Genomic DNA, 14608 nt, shown 5'->3' with positions numbered 1-14608 from the left:
CCTGACATAAAAAACTACAAGGCAGCAGCAGCCACAGAAAGAATGTATTATATTTATTATATAAAAAAAAAACACCAAAAAGTTCTTCATTGAAGCCAAGGTATGTCAAGAACTAATGCTTATTGCTACTTCTTGGCAAGTATCCAAGTATCCGTATGAGTTGATAGAAAGTGATTTCAAATGAGGTTTTTGAATCTAAAACTGATTCCAGAATGTAAACTACTGTACAACTAATATTTGGCTTTATTAGCTGTGAGCTTGTATGATGGAACAAAACCCTTTAAAGCTTTATACACAAAGCAATACCAGTGAAAAAGTCTTTGCTGCACTAATGGTAACTAACATGTTATAGTTGTGTCCTGTATTAAAATACAATGAGCAATGTGTCACAGTGGAATGCATTTTCTTATTGTACTGACCATTGCGTTATGCAACCTCCAAAATGACCTTGATTTTAGCAGCATCTAGAAAAATAGCCATTTCTTTCTTCAGAATTTCCTGAAGGATCTTTCTTATTCTATTTTTCCTTAAGGATATCTCTGTCCTTGAACTGCATTATTGGCCAGCGCCATCTCTTTCACACACTAGTGCACTGTGGACACAGGGGAGTTCTTTAATCCTATTCTGCTATTAGGATGCAGACCACCCAGCTGGGTTTCTCTGCTTCAGTCACATTAGATGAGATGAGCTATGCCTATGACTTGCACAGCAAAATAAATTCCGCTGTTAGCGAGTACAATTTTGCTAAAGGATTTTATTAAAGAAACATGGGAAATAAAGCCTACTGGGAACAACTGACATCACAACTTTTTTTAAATTTTATTTTTTATTACCCACACACAGTAAACAAGAATTCCTGCAGTACATAAATCTGACCTGTGTGGATGTATTGCAACATGTGTCATAAACATGTGGCGAAGGAGGGAAGCTGCAGTATTGGTGCAGCATAAAAGGGCATCCCCAGAGTGAAAGTGAAAATCATTCCCAAACAGTGATAAGGGTCTTGCAAGAAAGTTATTATTATAATGAATCCTTAGTTATTACCGGTTTAAGCTTAAAACAAAACTACAACTATAAGCCTTAGAGGAGTAACACATTTGTAATATTAACACCTTTTAACAGGTGCTAAATACCTTCAATAATACTATTAAAACTTATAATATAATTAATAATAATAATAACACAATAATAGTAATAGTTAATGAATAATAAAGCATTACTGAAATACATGCTGCTTTCCAAGACCTCTACAGTATGTAATTAGTTCTAACTGTGTCTAACAATACAGTCATAAAATGTTATATCTCATAATTATGTGGGATTAGCCATTGATCCACTAGATACAGCACAGATGCTCACCAAACATTATCCAAGCTTTAATGATCACAACAAACAGTGTTTGTAGGCTTAGAACAACAGAGAAGTAAACATATTCTTCAGACTAATAATGTGTGGGACTAAAGAAGAGGTGGTTTGTACAGTTCAAAGGTGATTAGGAAATGCAAATGAAAGGTATTTAATAGATACTGGGAGATTAACTGTATTTTTGATTCTGTCATAGATCTGGGGTAACAAATTAGTTTAATGACATGAAATGCAGGCTGTTTTTTTTTTTTTTTTTTTTTTCCTGTATCTGACACACAGACATTACGAAATATGTATCACCAACTTGGTAAACCAAAAGAAGTTAAAAGCAAAACAAAACCATGCTGGCCTCTAACTTTGATGCAGTCATGGGTAAATCTAGAGTCGCTCGCCTCTAGTATAATTTTGTTTTTAGCATGCTGACGAAGCTATCCTCTCTCCCGGATTCTCCTGTCTGCTGCCCTTACACAGTTGGTCTGCACTCATTCAGCAGGGAGCGGTAATCAGAACAAATTCAACATCGCTGCCCTATTAATTGCCTCCTGCTGGGGGTATAGTTCCCTCTAGTGCAGTGCCTGCGGTTCTCAGTATGAATTAATCAATTCGTTTTCATGGCGTCTTGCCTTATGATCTTCTGTATGTCAAATCTGGCATCATCAATACCACACTTGGCATTGGTCTTGGGACAGGTTCTGACAGGCAAAAGGAGCGCATGTGGTTTATAACAAAGTTGCACTAGAATGATTAAGGGAGCCTCATCTATGTCTGACAGCCCAATGTGTCTGCTTACAGTACTTCAATAAGCTCTGTTTTTTTAAATCAATAGGCTATACTTTTTGTTTATGATTAAAGGAAGACCAGTGTTGTATATTAGTTTATACGTCAATCCAGGAGTACCATACCTCAGTTGTAGTCAATTTCTGATCTATGTAAGCTAAAGCAAAATAACAGCCCATTTTTCCTCACAATAAACTTCACTTTTACATAATGGTTTGATGTTAAATTAGGTGTGAAATTACTTGAGACAAAACAAAATCACCAGAGCAACACAATTGGAATCACTATGAAGGCTCCTGACTTCAAATGATATGAATAACCTTTTGTTTGCAGTAGGTCCCATACAGAAACGTTCAGAAGACTCCATTGAGATACCAACAGAATCCCAACGAAACCCTTGCAGAACCACCATCAGGCCACACCATTACCAGCATTGTCAACACAATCTATTTGGAAGAAGCACAGTATACAACCCAGGCATGCTGGCACAGTGGTACTGATGTAGTACCTTGATACTGCAACTGATTACCAGTGGTTCATAATACAGTATTGTGATACCATTAGTGCTTCAAAAATGTAGCAGCATAGCGCTCTATTACCACTCAATCACACACCAAGACCAATTCATAAACATCATTTATGTTATTTTTTAGATGTTTATGTAGATCTTGAACATTCAGACAGGAATACAGGTTCATATTTATACTTGCCTCCCACTCATGTCATCACAGGTGGTTTGCAAAAAAAAAAAAAAAAAACACCTTTTCTAAACCTCTGAAGCAAAGTTCTCAAGTACCCCCGTAAGCATGTAATAACCTTTTACAGATACCCTTTAAAAAATAAAAAAAAATACACCTGAATCACACCTGCTGCTTGCTTACTCACGGCATCCCACTTTCATGCTTTCTGTTCTTCAATCCAGTCATTACAGTCTCAGCTGTTTTAGTTTATACCTCACATGTGGGGGCACAGGAGGTAGAAATGATGAAACACAGCAATGGTAGATGATTCTTCTTTTTTTGTGCTACTCTAGTGAGATCTTCCTTAAATATGGAAAATTTGTAAATATTTCCAAAAGATTAGGTGACGCACTCCTATATTACTGTAAGTATCAAAGCTATAGAGCTTGTGAGCTATAGTATACTTCAGTTATTCTCTCTAAGCTGAACTGTAATTTTCCAATAAGAGAATGAAAAAAAATATAATTCAGCTTTGTCATAAAACAACAATACACTTATGGAAACATTCTTATCATTACAATATCGAATGATAGTGAAGGAATTTATGAATGGAAATTAAACTAAAGCCAACAGGCAACATTAGACTGGATTCACAGAAAAAAAAAAAAAAAAAAAAAAAAAAAAAAAAAAATCATTTTTTTTTTTTCTTAATTCTTTTTAACAATGTCATTTCAAATGTTTTGGCAAACATTGGAAATCCATTAGCAATTAACATGCATGATGTATACTGGATTACAGATTTGCTTAAATTAAGATTTACTTTCACTCAAAAAGGTAATTAATTTCATTATGCTGTTGGTGTATACATTCTAATTAGGAGCAATGGAGATTAAATCATGTAGAAGTTTTAATGTATGAAAATTGTGAAGTAATTGCATAGTTCACAGCAATAATTACTGTGTACTTAAAAGGAGGGCTGTGGAATTTAAAAAAGGATCTCATAGAGAAAAGTGTACAGTCCATCATTAGTGAGTCCATGACAGTTTTTTTTTACTTCTTCAAAGTTCTTCTAATTGGGGATGCAGATTTAATGCAAATATTATAAACATGTTCACAGTGCTTGTTCAGCACTGATTAACTGCTTCACCTGTTTCTTGTAATCTTAGTCTCATTTTGAGTTAATAAAGTGGTGTGATTGCAGCACTGGAGTGAGTTTGAACTTTGAAATAGCTGCTGCAGCTATCAGATGACAGTATAAAAAACAAGCCAAGAACCACAAGATCAGAGCAGGAAGGGATGATGTTATTACTGCTAATAGAAGTTAGGATTAAAAAAGTAATCTCTTTAAGATTACTGTTTGACTAAATCACTTTACATGTTTCCTGAAACATTTTTAATAATGGCACAATTTTATCTACAATACAACTTAATTAAACATGAAAATATTGAATATACTGTATATTATAAGATTTAAATTGTGGGTGATCTCATTGCAATAACACATTACAATAATAAAAAAAGTGTGTGCCATACATAATTTATTACAAATCTGCAAGTTTCATTAAATAATGTAAGAAGCAAATGTATCCTGGAAATGCTGCACCTACCAATAACCTGTTTAAAAGATACATGTTTTATGCTGCAAAACCTTTCTAAATAATTCATACAAAATTATTTCAACATCTTTCAGACAGAAAGTCCTCACCATTTTGTGGAAGTCTCAAATGGCTGAATGAGTGAAGTAAAAACTAGAACAAAACATCATTATGCACAATGTTCAAATTAGAATAAAAGGAAAGCATGTCAACCAGTTTGAGCGGGATCACGCTCACAGCAGAAGATTAACAGAAAGGTATCAGATAGGCAAAGTCAGAGCTTTAAAGTTATACAATACCACAAGTATGCCATGTATAGTATGTCATTAGTTAACCTCCTATACATTAAACAAGTTTTAAATGCTAAATATCTACTTTATGTTAGATGATCCACCCGCTGTCTGTTGCTTGTGCTAGTATCTCAGGAATTGTATTTTCAGGTTAAAATATCCAGTGACATTTTGGAAAATGATTATGAGCCCATGATTAGGAGTCCAAGTTAAGTAGTGAAACATTCATGAGCTTACTTTAGAGCAGGGTTTCTTGCATATGAGTTTCTTTACTACGTGTGAGGTATTAATTACTATTGGAACCTTTGCATATATAGCAAGTAGCATTTTTTTAAATATATATATATTTTTTTATATAGGGTCCAAAATGGGAAAAGCTAAAATACAAATAGTAAAGGCTTTGTTTGTAAAAGTCTTCCTACTACTGGGAACATTTCATATGATCCTCAAAATGCAAACTACTGCATTTTTAATAATCTGCTCTAGATTGAACATTTGTTGGAAATGAACGAACAAGAACTTTACAAACATATCAACACGTCAACAAGCAATTCAATGTCTTACACAACCGGTTATTTCACCACGCTACACAGACAAAGTAACACAGTAAAATAAAATCCTTTCAATTTGCACACTGCACAAGAATAAGAAAGTACACGTGTTTGTACAATAGAAGCTACACCTTTCAGTGTTTCACTCTCCGTTCTGATCTGATGCCCTATGGCAAGCCGTTTTAACATTAATCCTCAATTGCTGATATCAGCAATTTTAATACTGGTATCAGTCATGTATTGCTGATATCAGCAATTCTATTTTTGATATCAACAATTCTCAATGTTATTTTTTGATATCAAAAATATAATTGTTGATACTGGAAACACAATTGTGGATATCAAAAACTGAATTTTGATATCAAAAATAGAATGGTTGATATCGGAAATACAATTGTTGATATCAAAAATAGTACCTTTCATTCTGATATCAACAATTGTATTTCCGATATTAACAATTCTATTTTTGATATCAATAATGGTGTTTCTGATATCAAGAATGGCATTTCTGATAGCTATCAAGAATGGCGTTTTTAATATCAAGAATGGTGTTTTTGATATCAACAATGGTGTTTCTGATATCAAGAATGACATTTCTGATAGCTATCAAGAATGGCGTTTTTAATATCAAGAATGGTGTTTTTGATATCAAGAATGGCGTTTCTGATATCAAGAATGGTGTTTTTGATATCAAGAATGGCGTTTCTGATATCAAGAATGGCATTTCTGATATCAAGAATGTGATTACAATACTGATATCAAAAATGCTATTCTTGATATAAGAAATACAATTCTTGATATCAAAAAATGCAATTCTTGATATCAAAAATGCCATTCGTGATATCAGTAATGCCATTCTTGATATCAGAAATTGAGGATTAAATGTTAAAACCGCTAGCCATAACGCCCAGCAGCAAAATGCATTCAGTGCTTGTTTTATACAACAGCGGAAGAGGCAGACAAGACTACAAGTCCCAGTGTGCTTTGGGTGTTTAAGTGCAGCTGTTTTGATTGCACGGTTTTTGGTAAATGTAGTCCGCGTCAAATGAAACTACACTACCTCTATCACTAACATTTCGCAGTACAGAATAATACTATTGGCTGAGGATTCAGCTTCGGGAGCTGTGATTGGTGAAAGTTCAGTTTCCGGGAGTTAAATGTGAATTAGTGACGTTTCCGTTCCGCAGCGAGACTGAGGAGTGAGAATGGCTGCTGGAGGAGGTTAGCATTTCTGATTGTTTGGTTTGATTATTTTAAATGACATTAACGCAATCAAACTTTCTCCCATTTGTATATCCAGTAAAGATTTTAATATCTGTTGGGCGAAATCAAAATGTTTGTAGAAAGGAGTTCGATGTAGACTTTAAACCTAAAAGGTGTTAAGTTGCTAGTTACTTTTTAGTAAACAAAAGTATCTTTTGGACACTCAGTAATGTTTAGAACGGTATTGTAATTATTTAAACGAATACGGTTTATTGCTAGACTGTCGGAGAATACATTTTGTCTGTTGACACGACCTGGCAGTAAAACTGGATTCACACGTTGGTGTTCTGGCTGCAGTAGCACCGATTCATGTTGTATTTAAATGGTTGAGCTTTTCATTTATTTACATTATAGACAACGGCAGACATTTTAAGTATCGGTGAGTATTTGGAACTGTTCAAAATATAGTACAGGGACGTCTTCTTTTAAATGCTATTGGATGCAGCTACACTTCTGAACTGTCCAGGGATGTTTAGACCTTTGTTTGTTTTGCTGACTAAACAGCTTCTGGAGTTCCAACTGTTTCTTTGTTCGATCAGGTTGCATTGGTCTCGGCAGCTTAGTTTCTAGCATTCTTGACTCAACAAATGGTGACACGTTTTGTGGTCCCGCACTATGTGTTGCATATCCAGGTTTTACGATGTCACATTGTATCTCCCAGCGGAACAGCTTATTATATATAAGTAGCCAAGACTGTCAAAAACAAACAAATCAAAAAAGTGTATGAGTCGCAAGACACTTCCGTTTACCAGCTTTAACCACAGGATTGTATTAAGGGTTTTAATAACCAGTATGCAGTATATTAGACCTCTACTCTCTAGGGTTTGGTAACGAAGGCAGTGCTGTTCTCGGATTACTTTTTTTGTTTGTTTTGTATAATAGCACCCTTGAATGTAATCTTTTCTCAAAAGGTATGCATGTTTGAACCTGGTCACACTTTGATGGGTGAAAATATGGTGTTGCAAGAAGTACTGTCTGTCTTAGCTGGATTTTGTTGGTGAGCTGGGATGATGAGATATTACCCTACATACGTTTCACTCTACTGTCATTAATAATCCTATATCACACTTTAAAAGAATAAGAAGGGATATTATAAAACTGTCAAATGCCAGTATTGATGGTAAGGTGGCCTGCATATAGCAGCTCCCACTAATTTTAAAGATTGGCACTTGCACTTTTAACTGTATTTCGTGTTGCACGTTTTGTTTTGCAGATATAGGTAAGCTTTTACAAGTACAAAATGGGATTCCTGCAAACGCAAACTACAATGGGATGGACCCACTTCATGCTTGTAACATTCTCCAGCAGCTTAAATCTATGTATGAAAAGGAGCAGCTGACAGATATTGTGGTGGAAGTAGATCATGGAAAAACGTTCTCTTGTCACAGAAATGTTCTTGCTGCAATTAGTCCTTATTTCAGGTATGGAATACTTAAGTATCAGTTACTACTAGGAAATGCACTACACGAAACAGGAACTTCTTTGACTGGTTTCACAGAACTTGGGTTACCTTAAGTAAGGTTCTTAAAGATTGGTGCTAACCGGGTTCTTTGAAACCAGCCAGTAAAGCCTACATTTAAGTGGAATATTGAATGTGTAAGAGTAATCATCCGTATACTTCTCGCTTAATTTATTTTTTTGCACAACATGCAAGTTTGAAATTCCCCATGAGTCTTGTTGAATTAATTATTTTGTAAACCTCACACTTTCAGATACCTCTTATTGGTTGCTGGTTATTGAGTTTTAAACAGCTCTGCTTGCTTGTTCATCACTTTATGTAACAAATGCTTGAATAGCTCTTAAGGTTTAAAGCACAACTAAATCTGTGGTTACGGTAGTGAGTAAATGTATGTGCTTGTCTTTAGCCTTGGAAAGGTAATATAAAATGATGGCTGCAATTGTCATTACATAAATATTCCAGTTTAAGATCTGTGTAAATAAATGAAAACTGTGAACATCTCAAATTGCCTTTATATACAGATAAGATCTGCAGTGGAGCTCTCAAGTCAAGTCTTATTTCTGAGGATCAGTTCAAAGATACATGTCAAGCCATTCCATAAAATATTTCATGCAATTATTTTTTTCTAGGTCTATGTTCACTAGTGGCCTTACTGAAAGCACCCAGAAAGAAGTCAGGATTGTTGGAGTTGAGGCAGAATCGATGCATCTAGTTCTAGACTATGCATATACCTCCAAGGTCACACTATCAGAGACAAATGTCCAGGCTCTGTTTACTGCAGCTAGCATCTTCCAAATACCACCCCTCCAGGATCAGTGTGCCCAGTTCATGGTTAGTCGTTTGGATCCCCAGAATTGCATTGGGGTATTTATGTTTGCGGATGCTTATGGTCATCAGGAACTCAAAGACAAGTCACAAGATTACATCCGAAAAAAGTTCCTATGTGTTGTCAAAGAACAAGAGTTCCTTCACTTGACTAAAGAGCAGCTAGTCAGCATACTTAACAGTGATGACCTTAATGTTGAAAAGGAGGAATATGTATATGATAGCATTATCCACTGGCTTGAGAATGACAGAGAGAAAAAGGAGATGCACCTTTCAGAGGTATTTGCCAAATGTATTCGCCTACCTCTATTGGAAGAGGCATTTCTAAAGAAAATTCCTCCCAACTTTGCACAGGCTTTGGCAATGGACTGGATGGATAAAGGGAAGTCTAGTGGTACCAACGGCTGTACACAAAGACTGGGGATGACTGCTTCTGAAATGGTAGTGTGTTTTGACGCAGCACATAAACACTCAGGAAAGAAACAAACAGTGCCTTGTCTAGATACCGTCACAGGGAAAGTGTTCAAGCTATGCAAACCACCGAATGACTTGAGAGAAGTTGGGATTTTGGTATCCTCTGAAAACGACATTTATATTGCAGGGGGTTACAGGCCAAGCAATAGCGAGGTCTCTATAGACCACAGAGCAGAGAGTGACTTCTGGATGTATGAACACTCGGGTAATCGGTGGTTGCCCAAGAGTCCCCTGCTGCGAGCGCGAATTGGGTGCAAACTGATTCATTGCTGTGCTAAGCTTTATGCTCTCGGGGGACGTGTTTATGAAGGAGATGGTCGCAATGCACTCAAATCTGTGGAGTGCTATGATACGCGAGACAACTGTTGGACAGCTGTTAGCCCAATGCCGGTTGCAATGGAGTTTCACAGTGCTGTTGAATACAAGGATCATATCTATGTTTTACAAGGTAAGAGGTTCTTGAAAGTGTTTAAGTAGTTTTTGTAATTTTATTTTATTTTATTTGTCTGTGTTGAAATTACATGGTTGCATTAAGTAACATACAATAACCATACAAGAAGATATAATGGTATTGAAAATAAAATAGGAATCCTGTAAATTGTAAACCCACGCATGTTTCCCATGTTTACGTTTGTCTTAGTGTGGTATAATATTTTAAGAAGTTGAAAATTCCTTCCTCAATTTCTTATCTTACTCTTTGTACAGTACATATAGCCTACTATTATCTATTATACTGTATTTCTAACATTGGTTTCTGTAATGACTATAGACTTTATAATATTTTTATGAATATTTTATTTTGGAAAAGCTAAAATGTCTTTTCTAATTTGTAGGGGAATACTTCTTTTGTTATGACCCACATAAAGACTACTGGGGTCACCTGCCACCCATGACTGTGCCTCGAACCCAGGGACTTGCTGCTCTGTACAAGAATTCCATCTACTACATAGCAGGAATCTGTAGAAATCATCAACGCACTTTCACAGTGGAAACGTATGACATAGAGCAGAACGCCTGGACTCGAAAGAAAGACCTGCCATTTGACCAGGCTGCTAGCCCTTATATTAAACTGATCATTCTTCATGACCAATTGCATTTATTTGTGAGGGCTACCCAGGTCACTGTGGAGGAGCACGTTTTTCGAACCAGTCGAAAGAACTCCCTCTATCAGTACGATGAAGACTCGGATCAGTGGAGAAAAGTGTATGAAACTCCCGACAGGCTTTGGGATCTTGGCCGCCATTTTGAATGCATTGTTGCCAAACTCTATCCACAGTGTCTTCAAAAAGTTATTTGAAAAAGAGGTATCAGTCAGGATGTCTGGTGCTACAATTTGCTTGTCTCTGGTACTATGAGCATTTGCAGTATGGAGGGATGATTGTCTTAAACATTAAGGTGTGTAATATATATATATATATATATATATATATATATATATATATATATATATATATATAAAGATGGGTGATTTTTAAAGCTTGCAGTATAAGTCAATCACTACTAATTTCACTACTTTGCTGATACATTTGTACAAGGATTCATAAGTGCAATTATTGTCTGCCTTCTGCATATTGTGAGCCATTTTATTAAGTAGCATTTTAGATGGTTTGGTAGGTTAGGATTTTAAAATTACATGAAACAAAATCTAGAATTCTAGTAACCCTAAAAGCCTGATCTGTGTGTTTAAATTTTTCTTACGGGTATGCACAGCATTTTTGTTGACAGGTAGTTCTTTGATATTTTCTGAAGATCAGAACTTGGTTTAAAATATTCTAACTGGTGGGCTTGCTCTTCATAAGATTATTTGTTGTACTGTTGTAGAGATTTACCATTTTAATGGGGAGCATGTAATTTGTAAGGAAGGGTAGTTAGTATAAATATCATTTTGATTTCATTACTTGTTTGTGGTGGGGGATTGGATTAAAACATTACATGTATAATGTAGAACTGCTGCAATGTTGGCTCAATTTCAGTTATTTATGTTTAGCCTGTAAATGTATCGCTACTGTTTGAATTTAAAGTGACATTGGGCAGTTTTTCTAGGTGTTTCTTAAATGCTTTACTTCTGTTCTACCACAATACACCTGTGTCATTTAAAAAATATAAATAGCTTATGCTAAGCACTGTCGTAAAAATAAATCTATTAATATAAAAAAAAGACATGCTGTGGCTGGATTTGCCTGGGGTTTTTAATTTTATTCGTTGTATTGCTGAAAGGAGGGACCAAGCCTGATATTCCATCTTTCACATGTAAGTACAACTCCAGAGCAGTTTCAGCTCGACTCAACAGCGTGAATAACTTTTGAAAAAAACACTCTTGAAAACCTTTGAACAACAGTAGATAATTCAAAGGTGCCCTATGTCATTTTAAATTTCTGAAGAAACAAATGAGATGGAGTAGCAACAGTGCTGAATCATAAAATTGATAATAGTATAAACTATTGCAGCTTTTTTTTCAAGTGTGTTTCATACAACTTAACAGTATTATAATTTTTGCATTATTTATAGTAGGTTTGCTTAGATTGTATTCTGAACAACATGTGCATTATTTCGATTGTAGATTTTGTGGAGTTTAACATTTGTGGTTCATTTTATGCAAACATGTCACAAGGTCATCAACGTGCCTACTGATCCATAAACCAAGATTGAGAAGTACTGTATACTTACAGGTTCTTTTGTTCAACCTGTAGCCCTCTGAGATACCGCTGGATATTTTAGAGCATTTACACTACCAGAGAATGCCCCTGCTGCATTAAACACATCCCGAGATCACTAAATGTTCTAAAAATAAATAAGTAAATATCAAGCTCCAGTTTATCAAGGCATTGTATAGCCTAGGTTGTTCAGATCAACCCCTTAGCCTTCAATATGCACCTTCAGCATCTTAATTGTTTCTGAAAACAAAGTCCTAGTCATTGTTAAGCATCGTAGCTGCAAACTTTGAAGCACCACTCTTATATATTGTTTAATGTACATGTTCTAGAGTATGTTCAAGGTATTTGCGTTTGTTTAAAATGTGTTACATTTTGGTGCTGCTTTTTTGACAATCTTTTGTATTTATAGAGTAGAGACAAAGTGTATGTTTAATGTGTGTAGCTAGTTAATTCTCATGTAGATTGTAGAGTTAGCCAATAAGTCATCTAGTAAATTATAATATGAAAGTATCTGCTGTGGTTACCTTTACAACCATTTTGCACAATATCAGTGGAATTTTATATTTGCACTACGCATTCATTATTTTACGAAGTAAAATTAAGCTTTCCCCCAAAAAAGAATGATACAACAATCTAGAAATACTATGAAGTCCGTTATTGGTCTGTGGTGTACATAAGAATACAATAGCATTACCGCGACAGCTGTAGCATGCAGGTCTAACTTCTTACGAAAAGATGAAATCCTACAACAAGGATTTTTTTTATGTGTATGTGAAACAAACCTCTAAAGCAGCTAACAATATTACATGTAAATACTAAGATATGAAAATAAAATAGAGCTGAACTGCTTTCAGTTGTGGATTCTGCCGTAGTTAACATGGCCAGCACTGTTTTAGCTGGGAGCTTTGTAGTCTGTTAAGCAGTGACTTGAAAAGTGTGATTCTCAGGATTATAGCAATACACAGTACTGTATTTGTATAAATGTGTCTGATATACTGGAAAATGTTTGCTGTGCTTGCACATGTTTTGGGGTATCTACCAGTTTTACTTCAGCTTGAAGCATAGATGTGCTTTACTTGGTGTAAATCGTTAAAATAAGTGCGGCTTTGTTCTGTTGCAACAGACTAAATATGATTGGCCATAAGGACAAAAATATATAGTAAAAAAAAAAAAAGTTAATTTAATATTTTCAATATTGATTTAATACAGAATAATGAATAAAATAAGTTTCTGTCAATTTGATTGTGGTTTTCTGTAACATTTAAATGTCAAACTCTGAATATGATCACTAAGTTGAATTTATTTTAATACCATGTGTTTGCATCCATTATTAGGTGTAGTGGCAGGGGTTTATGTGGTAAAATGTTTTTTTTTTTTGTGATTGCAAATGCTGCTAATGGCATCGCAAAGAAAATTACTGTTCTGTGTGAGAAGTGTTCTAAACAATAATAGTTATAAATAGATTTTGCTTTGAATTTGCATGCCTCTTCAGAATGAATAAATGAATACAATTACAGACAGACACTGATTTTCTCAAACATTTGTGGGAATCACCTTTTTAATTTCCATTATGTGTGGAAAAGGCTAGTCATTTCTATAAAATTTAAAGGTTAACAGAAATTCAGTCGGAAAGGGGACACGTGTATTTTCTTTCCCTCCTGTCCTCTGTTGTTGTCAGGCCCTCAATAAAATAAATTTTCCGAAATACTGTTCCACTGCCAACTTTAATTGTGTCTGAATTTGTACCACAACTGCTTATTGTGTCATATGGTGTGGACCTCAACACTATGTTGTCTAATTTAATATGTTGTTTTCATTTTAAATCTACAGGTTTAATTTGGAACTGCCATTTCAGTTAATGGTGTGTACTGCCCTACGTGCCTGAACAAGTTCTCAATGAAAATTGTTATCTAATAACATTTTAAAACGCAGTAAAACTGTTTACCCAATTATAGCCTACACCAAACAGGAGTCTGACTACCAATTAGTGAATAATTACTGTAGGCCTGGCTTTGGTTATGTTTTGGAGAAATTGATAAGGTATGTGTTATCTTCGAGTCAATTATCCACCATGTCACATGCACTGCTAGATGTCACTGAAGAATGTTGATGACCTTTAATGGGCAGTTTATTCCAGTACAACACAAGACTCTGTACCATCTCAACAGAAAATAGAATACCAAGGGAGAAGCCCTGACCCTGAACAGGCTTTCTTCAGTTACGTACCTTCAATGCTGCATATTGTGAATACGAAGACTACGACCAACAATTACGCTTGAAAATTGAGAAGCTTATTACATTTTTAATTGTGTTAGCATCTATCGTATTTGCTCAGTAATGGACTTTTGAACAAGTTAATTGGATATTTGGCATGGACAGATTTGATGTGTTACTCTTTGCATAAATTAGATTATTTTGCTTTTCCAGAGTAAGAGACTAGAATGCTGGGAGTTTCAATATAACACCTTGCCATATAAAAAAAAAATAAAATAAATGTAAATAGAAGTGTGGTCTCGTGGTTAAAAAAAAAACTGTGTGACCCTGAGCAAGTCACTTAACCTCTTTAAATTATATAAATGTATCTGCAGCTGATGCATAGTTCACACACCCAAGTCTCGTATCTCGTAAAGCGCTTCGTGGTGGTGGTACACTATGAAAGACATTATATAAACATG

The 14608-nt window shown here is 35.2% G+C and overlaps 1 protein-coding gene across 1 annotated transcript; it reads left to right on the top strand.

Annotated features, from left to right (window-relative positions):
• Positions 1-6432: 6432 nt before the first annotated feature.
• Positions 6433-13638, top strand: LOC121329279 (kelch repeat and BTB domain-containing protein 8-like). Its single transcript, XM_041274812.1, has 4 exons — positions 6433-6479; positions 7735-7942; positions 8610-9727; positions 10113-13638. Exons 1-4 carry the CDS (start codon positions 6464-6466, stop codon positions 10574-10576), a joined length of 1806 nt encoding a protein of 601 aa, XP_041130746.1. The 5' UTR covers positions 6433-6463; the 3' UTR covers positions 10577-13638.
• Positions 13639-14608: the final 970 nt, after the last annotated feature.

Source organism: Polyodon spathula, chromosome 16, assembly GCF_017654505.1.
Source record: "Polyodon spathula isolate WHYD16114869_AA chromosome 16, ASM1765450v1, whole genome shotgun sequence".
In the NCBI taxonomy this organism is placed as follows: Eukaryota; Metazoa; Chordata; class Actinopteri; order Acipenseriformes; family Polyodontidae; genus Polyodon; species Polyodon spathula.
Note: the sequence above shows the minus strand (reverse complement) of the source record. Positions and strands in the feature narration are given on the sequence as shown.